Source organism: Arctopsyche grandis, chromosome 4 (assembly GCF_051622035.1).
Source record: "Arctopsyche grandis isolate Sample6627 chromosome 4, ASM5162203v2, whole genome shotgun sequence".
NCBI lineage: Eukaryota > Metazoa > Arthropoda > Insecta > Trichoptera > Hydropsychidae > Arctopsyche > Arctopsyche grandis.
Window position 1 is genome coordinate 5,232,797 of NC_135358.1, and position 15,069 is coordinate 5,247,865.

At 35.4% G+C, this 15,069-nt stretch overlaps 2 protein-coding genes across 2 annotated transcripts in view; both read left to right on the forward strand.

The window, feature by feature from the left end:
- LOC143911192 (HEAT repeat-containing protein 5B) overlaps positions 1 to 15,069 on the forward strand; it is a 58,256-nt gene that overhangs the window by 28,916 nt on the left and 14,271 nt on the right. Inside the window, exons 3-4 of the mRNA XM_077429970.1 lie at positions 14,387 to 14,616; positions 14,686 to 15,051. Coding sequence (XP_077286096.1) covers positions 14,387 to 14,616; positions 14,686 to 15,051 — 596 coding nt within the window. The remainder of the gene's footprint in view (positions 1 to 14,386; positions 14,617 to 14,685; positions 15,052 to 15,069) is intronic.
- On the forward strand, positions 869 to 2,448 carry LOC143911198 (uncharacterized). The gene is made up of 2 exons (XM_077429980.1): positions 869 to 1,137; positions 1,580 to 2,448. Exons 1-2 carry the CDS (start codon positions 969 to 971, stop codon positions 2,365 to 2,367), a joined length of 957 nt encoding a protein of 318 aa, XP_077286106.1. The 5' UTR covers positions 869 to 968; the 3' UTR covers positions 2,368 to 2,448.

A 15,069-nucleotide genomic window follows, 5' to 3' on the forward strand; every position in this document is an offset into this window, starting at 1 on the left:
CTTTAACCATTGACCATTAAATCATTAAACTGACCATTTTTTTTTTGCCGTCGAGCATCTTCTCCGCCGGTTCCTAATTATTACTAAAGGGCGGCGGTCAAGTTCCCATTGCTCACAAAAAATAGTTCACTATCGTCTATTTCTATTATTTTGAAAAGCAAGAGAGCAAAACGAAATTGACAATAGTGAACCATTTTTTGTGGTTAATGGAAACTTGACCGCCGCCCTTTAATTATTACTGCTGCGTAGGGGTGTATTCAGGGATCCAAATGATAGGCCAGAGTTGGTTCAAAGCATTTATTCTACGACTCGGGATGTCCACACGGAACCGCCGCTCACTCGAGAGTGTCAGTCTACCATGTGCAACATTATTTTAAAGGTAGGTAGCTGAGTGTTCGGACATGCAGTAGTCCGAATAACCCTGGCATTAAATATACATATGTATATAACGGAAGAAATATTTCAACGAGACATCTATGAATTGTACATACATTTTATTGTACATTAATCATACTCAAATAGTGGTAACATTGTAGGTAGGTGGGATTTTTAGCCAATTTTTAATCCGGAACCGTTTCAACAATGAAATCAGAGAAAAATAGCAAACTCTGATAGGAAACGATCGACCTGGAGCACAAATATCCAGGTCTGACCAGCAGCACTACATTTGGCACTACATCTGACCAGCAGCAATACAAAAAAAAACTAGTTGCATATGGACAAAATTAAATAAATTAAGCATTAGAAATGTTCAATCAATAACGAAGAGAGCGTTTGGGCAACGGACGTTTTGTGACGGATGCAACGTTGCCGCGCGTCGTGGCACTGTGCGGGGATTGTGCATTTCGTACGCGCATGACGATGACGTACGTTAATTGAGCGTCCGTACAACGTTGCCACACGCCTCTACGTCAGTTAGTAGCGTCACCTGCGTTGCGTTGCGTTGTGTCTGACACCGTTTCTCCAAGATGGACACTGAATTGTTGATATATGAAATTAGAAACCATCCGTATTTATGGGACTCCTCGCATAACAGTTATAAGGACCGAAAGTTGAAAAATTTAGCATGGATGCGTATCGCCAACGTTGCCACTGAAAATTTTGAGAGTAGGACCCAATTGGAGAAAAGACTTATTGGTAAGTGAAACTTTGTATTTATCAATTCATATTTTTATTTACTTACAGCTGTTAGTCCTATTTCACCAATGAAAAGAAAATAGGAAACAGTATAATTTTGCTTTATCTTGGAAAGGGATCCATCTGTTACGATGAAACTTTGGGCAAATCACCATTTTTGGGTCTAAGTATTGTCTCAACTTGAGAAAATTCATTTAAAGGATTGATTTCTCAACTTTTTTTCTATTATTTCAGTAAATTGTTAAAAATAAGTCACCATGGGTCTCAGATTGTATTCGTTGGAGGCTAGTGACCTCATGTTGAGGACTTTAAGGGTGTTTCTTTGACCTTCAAAGCGGGATTAAGAAACCATGTTTATGTATATAAAAATGTTTCAGTAAATTGATTATTATATGTATGCATTTTATTTTATAAATGTTTATTGTATTTTTTATGTTTTTAGTGCAAGAAGCAGTCAGCAAGTGGAAAAGTATTCGAGACAATTATGTCCGTAGTATAAAAAAACAAAATGAAATAAAGAAATCTGGCTGTTTGAAGCCCTTAAAACGATACATATACGAGAAACAATTGGGATTCCTGAGGAAATATCAAGAATTGCCATCTGCCGGCGATCCTCAATTAGAAATAGAAGAAACCTCCATGAATTTTGATTCTGACCAAAATAACGAGAGTGATAAAATAAAAACGACAACTGTCGACTCCGACAATCAAAATATCAATCTTCAACCATTAATAAACAAAAGTAAAACGAAATCGAACGATTCAACATTGAATTTTGAATCAGACATCACAAACCAGATCACCGATGACAAATCTAAAAGCCTTGACCCAATCATTGTAAATAGTAGACATGTCTGCAAAGAACCTAGAAAAAAGAAAAAGAAATTGCAATTAGAAGACAAACTCAGTAAGTTCATTGATTTAAATATGAAAAAAACAAACAGGAAAATAGACGAAGACGACGATGACGATATGGCATTCTACAAATCTACATTGCCGATATTGAAAAATTTTACCGTAGATGAAAAAATACAATTTCGAATTAAACTCATGCAACTTATGCAAGGTATTAGCCTGACATCTACAGCTGAACTACCATATCGTCCATACAAATTCAATAATCATTACGAACCATCTTTATTGGCAGCTTCTACATCGACACCATGCCTAAAAAATCCACCATCAAATGCATCATCACCCAACTCTGAATCATCCTATAATTCTTCATGATGATTAAAATATATATCAAAAACTATATTCTATATCATGTTATTGTTATTATTATGTTTTAATATAAAGTAAATTTTAATAAAACAAAGTATATTTTTATTTATGTATTCAAACCTTATTAGCACTACATATGTATGAGCAATCTTTACTATGTCATTGAATCATTACTTTGATTATTGTTTTAAATTGGTCTTCTAGTACCGTTGTTTGTGTGTCAATTTTCCAATGAATCAGTTTTGCAAATTATAAATGAGTCAAGAGTCGTTCTCGACAGCAACGGCTGAATAATCCATTCATTTGGTCAATCATGGTAAATTACTCGCTTTATTCGGGATCGTGATGAAATAATTTTAGTACGGCGGAAAGGTCTATTTCAGCTGTCGTATAAAAGTATTCACGTTTAGACTTTTCTTACATGTAATTTACATAATAGAATGAAAGAAGGGGGAAATTTGGCTGATATATCGTTGTAAAAACAAAAGTTTTCATATTAATCAGCATCCTTAAAGGCTGCTGTTAATTTTTATTATGATAAAAGTATTTAAAGTCTTGATGCCGCTCAACCACACAATGGAAAGTTTTCCCAATCTGTACAACGTTTCCGAAAGCTTTAAAGGCCGGCGTATAATATCCATTGTTGATTGGCTCGACGGAGGATATTCTTCAGATAGTTTTGTACTCCGTATACAGACATTAGAGTTGCTTTCGCTTGTGAGGAGAACATATTTTGAACCTATTTTAGACTTGTACTTTTGTCCTTGTAGGTACACATATTTTTCACATAGATATATACCAGGAAGGCTTGACTGGAAGACCCCAATGCGCCTTCCTTGACAATTAATTACAAACAATGCAGCAATTTTTTATTATTACATAATTCACTGTGTTTCCAGAATCTGAAGAACACGAAATAACAATTAATTAATTAATTAATACAGAAATAATCCATTGAGACATCTATGGATTTAGATTTTGTACATAATTTTTACAAATTATACACACAATAAATACAGAAGATTTGTGACAACAGAAAATCATTTTTTTTGCCAATTTGAGGAACCGTTTCAACAATGATCAGATAAAATTGGCAAACTCTGATAAGAAACGATCGATTTGGAGTCACAAATAGCCCCAAATTTAACCAGCAGTATGGCGGATCGAACCCACTGCTCACATGGTACTAAACATACACGCTACCATTAAGCCAGACTGCTGGCTAAATAATCATATACATACATACACAAAGTAAGTATAAAAAAATGTTCACTTATCATAAAGAAAGGCTCATCTTCTTGTTTTTTTTAATGAATCATATTTTTTATACTTTTATGCAAATTTCCTTCAAAAATTATTTTAATTAAAGTTTCTTTTAAGAAAACATTATATAAAATTGATGATAATCTTTCGACTACGTGTATTTTTCGCCTTCGCGTATATCCAGCATGGACTAGTGGTTAGGTTAGGTTATAATTATATTAGGCTTCGATCGGAGTGGTCACGATTTGACTCCAGGTCGATCGTTTCGTATCTCAGGCAGACAGACACACAGACAGAATAGCGATATTATATACATACATATATGATGATTGAAATCACTCACAATACTCGTGCAGTCAGCAATCGATTGTTTGGACTACTGGCTAAATAGGAACGTGCGTTCACAACAGGCCAGTGGACAAGCCAATCCAGCACGTGAATGGTCGGGGAAGCTATTAGACCCGAAAGTTGGAAACCGTTCTAATACAATGGAATGGCTTGAGAAATGGCTCGAAGACATTCGATTGTCTCGGAATGGCTATTTACACTAGGCCAATATTGGCTTGGTTTAGTGTAATGTCTTAACGATTTGCTACGTGTCAATGTTGCATGAATTAATTTGTAGTTTGATTTTTGTATGATTCTTACGGCCAAGTCCGTGCTCAGGATGAGGCTGCCTTGAGACATCTATTGGTTTTCATTTACTGAGCAGATTGCTCAGCTTGAGGCCGCCTCGCGGATTGTACGTACATATGTATATACATACGGGTCTACCTCACGGAACCGAAAGTGAAAAGGTCGAAACAGCAAATATCGGAAGGCAAAGATCGAAAATCGAAAGATCTTAAGTCGAAAGATCAAAAAAAAGGGTGCATGGTAAACGGTACTATGTATGTATATATAATATATATATATCAGTGGAATGCGGTGAAATTATCTCTCTTTTTGTCATACAGCCTTGTTTAATGTGCGCGTGCGGGATACGGGACGAAAAGCATGTTCCTCTTGTTCCTGTTGTATCCTGCTCGCGCAAATTAAGTGATGATGTACGGCGGAGGAAGAGATAGTTTTACCGCACGCCACTGATATATGTATATACTAACCGTTTTTCATATGTATGCATGATTAACGAATATTTTCGACTTTTTCACGGTAACCCATATACATACGTGTATATCAGGTTTCAATGTAAGTTTTACATAAATAAAAATACATCTTTAACATATTTGAAGGTTACAAATCAAATTTAAATTCTTAATTTTCATTCGGCCGGAAAATGCACGGAAAACTGTCGTAATTTGCGGGTTTCGCCGGAAGGAACACTTTACAAAGTCGTGTGCACGTTCAAATTTACTGCGTCACGTTCCTTGAGGCACGTTTTCACATTTTTACATGGTGTGCGAAATTCACGTCACAATACACACATGTACAATATGTTTACAAAACGAAAAAAGAAAGAAGAGATGTAAAGCATTCGCATCAAAAAAGATGCGTGTAGAAAGTTGTCACAAGGCTCTCATTGAATGTAAATTTCGAAGGATTCACATGTCGTACTACTGCATACATATGTAAGAGTATATTTCGAGCATAAAATACGCTGTATACGTAAATGTATTACATATGTTGTATTATTATGTAATTGGATTGTAAGCCTTTGAAGGGTTAACTATGTAACTTTTGAGTATTTCATGTAGGACTTTCTATGGGTTGATTTGAGTAGGGTTGATTTATCTCGATGGGCATCGACGATGAGACTCTTAAACTTATGCAAATTTATCTCGTTCGTTTCGGAGCACTCCCGCGATATTATTTCTACGCCAGTCCCAGGAAAGTTTCATTCCCTTTTAGTAGTTTTTGCTGCATAAATTTGAAAAATTGTAGTTAGTTCTGAAATGTGTGATTTATTTTAACTCGCGCCTAACTTGAAAAAAAATATGCTTCCTCACAGCATGCGTATCCCTTTCCTTCCCAAATTTCGCACGTTCCTTACAAAACATTATCTTTCATTTAATAAATTCTCCACGGCTTATACATATCTTAAATGTTATACAGGCTCTTAAAACGAAAAATGATTGATCTATCATTACTCCGAAAAACCGCTAGAAAAAGCTGCTTTTCGTTTTTTTTACAAATCAAAAGCCAGCCGGTCAACCGTTTTTCATCGACTTCGGAAAATTAGGACTTTTTATAAGTTTTAAATATTTATATTACAAATAAATTGTAATATAATACCTTATGCAATAAATTAATTTGAATTAGTTTTATTGTTAATTTTTTGTAAAATAACCAAAAATAGATTAAAATATTCACGAAAAACCTTATAAAATAAATTAATAAATTTCCGATTGTAATAATGCAATCGGAAATTATATAATTCATATAATTTTTATGAATTGCATTAATAATGTAGCGTATGCTAAACGGAGCCGCCGTTATAATTGGTTTTCGAGGATTATCTCCAGGCTAAGTGCAAGCAGGCTAAAAAATGACCACCGAATTGGCTTAGTAACGGCAACCTGTCCAATCTCAGAGCTGACAGCGATAGCGTGGGACTGAATGTCGTGGGAATGCACATCCGAGTACGTGACTAAACAATGGGAAAGTAACCGGACGTTGAAGATGCCCTGAACGACCTGTACTTTATAAGGAAGTACTTGGACCATATCAAGGCATTCTGGACGGAGCACTGCCAGTGCCAGTGCGTTTATCTCCTTAATCACCAATAAATGCTGTGAAACGACTTTGGCCTTTTACTCGGATCCTCCAACCACCCCTACGCAACAATAATAATGTACATATCTTGAATTTATAGCTAAACAGTTTTTTTTTAATTATCTGGGTGAAGTTTAGAAAATAAAAGACTTAAAGGGCCACGTAACGGATTCAAGGTAAATCTGACGTTGGATTAAACGACTTCGGGGGCCGTATATTGGTGAACCCTGGTATATGTTGTATCTTTCGTCGTAAGAAAGTTTTACTTCTCGTTTTAATCGCCCCTTGAGTCTTTGCGCCCTTTGCTGTGGCCTTGTTTAAGTTATTGAAACACTACTTTCAATAATATTTAATTGGTTTATGACCTAGTCTTCGCCGGTTACTAAATCTCAAAGCAACCGCTAAGTGCCGTCACTTTTTGTTTTGTTCAAAGAAATATACACCTATTCCCTTAGAAAGTCTGAATATGCTAATTATTTTCGTTCTTTCATAGAAATTTTAAATTAACAATTGTTAGCTTTGAGAGAAAAAAAACCTCAAAAAACCGGTTTATCGAGCCAAAAAAGCCAGTTTTAGGTTTTTTGAAAAAATGGTCGATATTTGTCTGTATGTATGTATATACAATACACTCCCCCCCCCCTATTTAATGCTGCATTGACACGATGCCAATTGTTGAGACATTTCACTAAGCCAAGCCAATATTGGTTTCTTGTATTGTTTCGGAACGCCTATTTACACTAGGCCAATATTGGCTTTGCTTTAGTGGAATGTCTTGTAAATTAGCCGCGTGTAAAAGAAGCATATAACGATTTATCAAAATACAAAACCATTTAAGAGATCAATATGACTACAAATATACAAGATCAATTTAAAGTGTCTAATGTCAAAACTAATGTCAACTGCCCCACTTCTGCCAACTGCTCCTATTGTCATTAAACTAAAACGTTTCACATATATTATTGTGGAAATCTTTTGGGACGTGTCATATTTTACCCTGAGTGTTTCGTCTACTTTTTGCTACAGTACCTACATTTCCATAATTAGCCTTATTTATTCAGATACTGTATTATGTTTCATAGGTTTCAATCATTGTATCATATTTTGCCCTCTTGTACGTTGTCTGTAACCGTAAACTGCGCCATTGCTGTTTCATTCCCGGTTACACGAGACTCACTCTCTCCGCACTAATTTATTTGAGTCTACCTGTATAGATACTACCTGTATGCTCACGGGATATTTATTTCCATCATAATGAACTCTGTGCGTTGTTGTTTTTTTCCCCCCGCCGTAATGTAAGCTGAATCGCTAAAGCGAAGGCGACTCCATACTATAAAATTACGGTCGCGTTCATTTTCCCTGTTGTGTTTCATAAAACATACCTGTTATATTGTGTGTATTATGAATGATGGGGTTGAAAGTGGGAGGGTAAATGGTTCGGGTCCTCCCCCATATTTTCTTCCGGGTGGGTCGTTCGGGTCCACGTCTCGTTCGGGCGGTGTAGCGAATTTATTGCAGCTGCATCCCAACGTCTCAAGGGGATGCAGTAAGTAAACCATTGAATTATTTACGAACGTATTGTGGTGCAAGGACGTGATGAGTCCCACCGCATATCCAACGCGCGTTGAAACTTTCATGGAAAAACAATCTTCGTTTGATCCAATCAAACGAAATATTTCGTATATAACAGAAAACTTCCTAACAACCCTCGACTGGGGAACTTCCATTCCATATATGTACATACATACATACATACATATATGTAATATATCCACAGAGGAATATTTCCAATAGCTGGTCAATTGGAATTCTAATCCTTCTACATATAACTAGCAATATATTTATTTATTTTTATAAAATTTCGCCATAGTGATTTTACAGATTAGTCATTAACTCGACAAAAAGAAAATTATACTGTTACGTACGCCGCGGATTAAGCGAATAGAATCCCAGAGACTATGTGACCGTTCAAGGGTTATCTGTTATCGGACTAACTCAGTGCTTGCACTTAGACCAACGGATATCTGTTATCGGATTAACTAAGTGATTGCACTTTCTTCCAGGATTATATCTGGACTCTAAGTGCATTTAGGCTAAACAATGACCGTTATTAGGCTTTTCTCAGAATCGGTATGGGGAGACCCAATGCCGTGGAAATACATATCCGAATACGTGACTATACAACAGGTAAACAGATTAGACGTCCTGAGAGATCGACCCTTTATAAGGCGGTACGTAGGCGATATCATGTCATTCTGGACTGATATCTCCTTAATCATCAATAAATGATGTGAAACGACTGTTGGCCTTTTACTTGGATCCTCCACCCACCCCTACGCAACAATACAATAAGTTTTTTTTTGTAAAACAAATATAAAATATAACATGCTACGATCCCAAACTAAACAATCCCTCAACCGGATCAGTATATTTTAGATTGAACAAATCCAAACCAATAGAAATCCGGTTGAGGAGCTTGATGCCCCTGGCGACAGGGGACGAAACCATTAAATTGGTACGTGCTTCAGGTGAGGAGAATACATCGCGGTATCTAATATATAATATATGTAATATTTTATATGTACATAGCTCAGTGGTTAGCATGTAATTCTTCCAACTTAGAGGTCATGGGTTCATCACTTGCTTCGGTGCTGCTGGCCAGACCTTGGATATACATATGTAACTCCAGGTCGATCGTTTTATAACAGAGTTTGCCAATTTATCTGATTTTATTGTTGAAACGGTTCCAACGAAATTAGCAACCTATCCTGTTAATAGAAAATTCGAGTTTATGGCATCTCGAGTTTGTTGATTACGATATAAATATGCTACCCACACTGTAAACTATAAGTCTGTATTTCTCGAAATATTGGTATTGTTTAATTTTTCCATAGATGTTTCTATGAGACTGTATAAACATAATTGTTAATCGATGTTTGTATGTAGTTGATCAGGGAAATGTATGTATAAATAATCAATATAAATATATTTATTTTCTGATACAACTTGTAATCTAATACTATTTTTTTAAAATTTTATGAGAAATTTGCAGCATTTTATACAATTCAGCGAAATTCTAGATTGAAAATGGGTAAAGTTGCCAATTTGTTGGAACCGTTTCATTGAAAATCAGATAAATTGGCTGAACTCGGACAGGAAACGATCGACCTGGGTTTACAAATCCAAGGTCTGGCCAGCAGAAACCAGTGGGATTTGAACCCGTGACCACTTTGTTCAAAGCATTATATGCTAACCACTAGTCTATTCTAGTCTATTATGCAAATCAGACACAAACCACCGACTGATTCGTTGGGCTATGATTTTGTGGCAGCAAGCTACATGGCTAGAATAGGTATGTAATTGTTACTAATCGGCTGGTAGTTTGAGCCTGATTTAAAATATCTTGTTATATAAGCTTATTAGAAGCGAGCCTGCCTTAGCTATCGGACTAAATTTTACTCAATATTTTCATACATTTGTATGTATTAGATTTTGTGTGGAAAAATTTACAAAATTCTCTATATAAGTATTTGTGCTTATTCTTAAGTATTGATTTAACTGAGTGTGCAGAAAAAAAAAATGGGAAATAAAAAAATGGATTTAATTTTGTTAGCAACAGCGTAAAAATATATGTAAAAAAGTATTCAAATTAACTTGATGAAACACAAACAAAACGTTTTGCAAAAATTGCGTTATACAGGAAAAATATTAAATTCTAGTATATGTACCTACCTAATTTATGTTAACATTTATTTTCGGTAAATTTCATTATATTTGATACTTACCCATTAACCCTTACATTATCATGATCGCCAAACTCACTATATTGTAAAAATTATATGCAGTGTATTTTCTGGCCGAGCAAGTTTCCACTAATTAAAAGTGCCTCGTTCGGATTCTGTATCAAAATGAAAACTAACTATCTTAGCGAGCGTTTAGAAACTTTGGGCAACAGTGCGATAGTTTTTCCTCGTTATTTCAACACTGGAATAGCTGTTTTTGGCGCCAATACCGAGCTAAATACGGCTTTTATGTGCTTCTATTAGTTACAGGGGTGTAGTCGACGGGGGATATCTCGATTTGGCCGCACTACCCCTTCGGATCGTAAACGTTTTGACACAGATCTCGTATTAGAGAGTTTTACGAGTCCCCAGCCGGGTAATTTTCGATTTTCCCTCAAGCAGAAAACCGACCTTTCAAGAATTTTCCCCTTAAGATGTTTCTTTTTTTGGCTGAATGAAAAATATTGTATGTACATATATGAATTCGCGACTTTGCACAATTCCGTGTATTGTTTAGAACGCATTTGATAGTCATTCGCATCTAACCGCGAAACTGGCGTTTTTACGACCATAAATACCTGCGAGTTAAGTCTATAAATAATAATAAAAATAATATTTTTTTATCTATATATAAAATTGAATGTTTGTTTATTTGTCTGTCTGTCTCGTATAGGCTCCTAAACCACTCAACCGATTACGATGGAGTTTTCAGGATTTGTTGTATGCATGTCCGGGAAGCTTACTGTGAAAAAAAAACGGGAAAAAACCTCTTAATAATAATATTCGTAATTACGATTTTACCGCCGCGAAAGTTTGAAGCGCCATTGTGTAGTCAAGGATATGTGTTCGTTGATAACCACGTTACCAGTTGGTTTGACGACACGGCGTTGAAGAGACATTAGTTGAGCTCCAACCATCACTTGAAACGGGAACGGGAACGGGAATTGCGGATAACTAGACGCGGTAGCACGAAAACAAGTGACGATACAAACACCCGACGGCGTAGGGAGGCCGCTCCCATCCTGAGAATGTAATCTCCCATAACACAGATTACCTAAACACAATCTGCTTTAGTTCATCGACTTTAGAGAGTCTTTAATTAATATTATATATTATATGTATTATGAGCATTTATAATAATTGTAAATAGGTTTTTGATCTCTTTTTCCTATTATGCTGTACATTAACATTAAAATAGTATAATACTATGATTATTAACAAAATTAAATTAAAATTGTAAAATAGAAAATGATCAGTAGATCAGTAGCTATTAAAATAGATATAAGATGTATTGTGAACATAATTTCGTAATAATAAAAAGCATTTAAAAATCAAATCAAAACGATACTTAAATTAACTGGACTAAAAAAATTCCGCTTTTTATTTTTGTTTTTAACTTTCACTCGCCCGAGCAAAGCCGGTCAAATCGACTGATATAAAAGTAAATACGTGACCGTCGATTTTATTGCAGTATGGAAAAAAATCTGCACGTTCCTTTATCTCTAAAGTCCTGCATATAAATGCTCTCAGAGAGATACTTGGAAAAAAGTTAGGGGTTGGAACTACACCCTTAATGCGGGTACACCTTCCCTATTTGACATTGTTTACGATATTATTGTTTTTTACCCTCTTCGACTCTGGTGAAATATCGCACGGGCTGTTTCGACAGAGGGTTGCTCTCCGGGACCCTTCTCGATAAATTAAATAATTTATATACATAATACATTCGCATATATGTATGTATATGTAAAGTTATGTTTACATCAACGTTTGCTGCGTAGGTAGAGGTGCCTTTATTCAGTATGAAATTACGCTCGGGTTTGTTTTAAAGATGATAATAATTCGCTAACGGGCTTCGGGAAAAATATACGTTGTTTGTAAATAAAATGGCAACGCTTTTGCGTCGCGTAAAAAATATTAAAAGCATTTTATAATAACGAAATTGCGTTATTAAAACTTTTTGCTCTCAAAGAGCTTATAATTCAACGGTTCCTTTTTCTGATAATGGACCTCGTTTTTCATTAATTTTATTTAATTAAAAGGAGCCTTCGGTAAAGCTTTGAAGATATTATTATACAGGGGGAGGTGGAAACAATTAGACGATTAATATCTTGAAAGTAAACAATTTAATTTGAAATTTAATATTTATTTAGTAAATAAAAGCTATATGTATATGGAGGATCATATATGTATGTATATAATATCGCTATTCTGTCTGCGTGTCTATGTATGTATCTGCGATAACGCTTGCCGTACTCTAATGATCGTTTCGATTCGACATACATATTTATTTTTAATTTATTTATTTTTAATACACAAGTATACCACAGTGTCTTCACATGTCACCCCAATATCACACTGTGGCCAGAAAATATATAAAATATATAAACACATGTATGTACGTCACAGCTAAAACACTGACAACAAAATGTACGAATATAATAACGAAAGAAAAAAACTTCTATATATACATATATACATATATACTGCTTGCTACCAATGTTTCATCATGTATTGAAAATTTAATAAATTATTTTTTCTATTGGTGTTTTATATTGTTTATATAATATATAGGCAGTGTTTACCATTTTTTTTTTCATATTAAACAATTAAATATAAATATATTTAAAAGGTATTTGAAAAAAATTCGACCGCGTGCGGATCGAACACAGGACCGACACATTTCTTTTAATTTTATTTTATTTAATAACTTCATATGCCAACACCCATACGATGATATTTCATCGGGTACAATACTAGTAGTTATATGTTTGTAATCATCAGCATTTGGCGGTTGTACCTCCTGCCGGCACAGTTCTTTATCGGATGGCTCCTATTCTAAGAGCTTTACTTCTTAATACAATTGTTTCTACCATGCCTGAATGTGATATTTTCCACATCAGTGAGCGTAGGTTATCAGAGATTATTATTATCTGGTAGCCTGCGCTCATCATTATTTTCATAATTGGATGTGATGTATGAGTGAAATTTTATCTTTCCAATGCTATTTGGGCCTCGTGAGGTTGTTTTGTATTCACGGCTGATTCGTGTGCATACATATATACTACATATATTGGTGCTGACTAATGCAAGACATTCCCAATTTTTCTCCTGATATTTAACTATTATTATATGTTTTCTGACTACTTCTATTATTATTTGAATTTTTGATGCTCTTATTTGACTATGTATTGTATATGTATTTAATTTCGGTATGATAAATATATTTTTTGTTTATTCTCTCCTATATTTATTACCGGTAAACGGATTATTGTGCAAATTGCGATCGCGCGCACGACAATCGTTGCCACAATACGGAATATCTGGAACTCGAGTTCTCATTACTACAATATTTCGTATGTGTAGCTTTCGATTGATGGTGTTTTTGGATGCCAGATGTTCCGTGATCGAGATTTTAGTGACGTGCGCGAGATCGCTTTTTGCGGAATAATCACCGAACCATTTTTGACCATTGTGGCGCATTACATATTCCTGTAATGCCACTGTGGTCCAAACTTTAAATAAATAAACAATGCCACAAGACCACTCAGATGAAATTATGGAATGTTTTAGTTGAAGATAACATACAAACGAAAATTCAATGGATTTGAGATACTATACTGTTAAAAGCATGCACTTCAACCCTTTGTACGCCAGTGTCGCACAGGCGAGTCACGTCGATTTCGCTTGATGTTTCGATTTTATGATGATTTTTTGAAAATGATTTTACAAGGACCATTTTTAGACGGAATGCTACATATACCCAGGGCTTTTTTCCCCATTTAATGCGGTGGAACGGCGTTCCGGCACCTTTTGTCTCAGCATTTTTTACGTTTCAAACGAATATTCTATATAATATAATTTGAATGTAATCTTTTCTAATAAAAAATACTTGAGAAGAAGTGAGTTCCGAGAAGCGATTAAAAAAAAAAAAAGAAAGCCCTGCATATACATACATACCTACATATATAAATATTATCTAGTATGGTTTTATAAATTTATTTTTTAATCAAAGCGTTTATTTTCAAGTTACTAATTGATCCGTCCCACCCTGTATATAAGACTCAATTAATTAAATATTTATTTGAAATATAAAACCTTCCATTTTCAATACAATACATCTATAAATTCTATTGTACATATATTTTGGGTATGAGTACAAATATTATTATGTAAATTTTCCATACCTTTTATGCGTTGAATGTTTAGGGTAAGACGACATATGTTTACATACTAAAATTCCTCACCTATTCTTTATTTTTATATTCTAGTCGGACATAAAAGGATGCCAGCAGAAACTCGTAGCACAGCTGACGGGGCTGGTGGCCGAAGGTGGTGGTGCAGCATCAGGTGTAGGTCCACCAACGAGACGTCTACTTGCCAGATGTCTAGCTACACTCTTCTCCGTCGGTGATACGTTCCTACTATTCGACACTGTCAACAAGTGCAATGACATACTCAAGAACAGGGATGACTCCCCCAGCTATCTCCCCACCAGATTGTACGTAATTAATCCTCACAAACTAATCTTCAACTTATCTATATACTAAAATGAAGGATATGTTTTCAGAGCTGCTATAAGTTGCGTCGGTTGTATGTACGAGAAGCTGGGTCGAATGATGGGTCGATCGTACGAGGAGACCGTACACATCCTAATCAGGTCGTTGAGAAGTGCCGAGTCTCAGACGAGGATTGAAATCATGAATACTCTCGAAAAGGTGTGTTGCGGCATGGGGACGGCCATTTCCAATGTGCATAAAGAAATATATAAGGCGGCTAGACAATGTCTGACCGATCGTTCGATGCCTGTGAGATGTGCTGCTGCCGGTTGTCTCTTATCTATGATTCAGAATGCTCCGTTTCTTTATACCACCGAGCTGGAAAATATGGCTGCTTTGTGCTTCAGAGCTTTCGACGGAAGCACTTATGAAGTCCGGTTAGAAAACAATGAGTT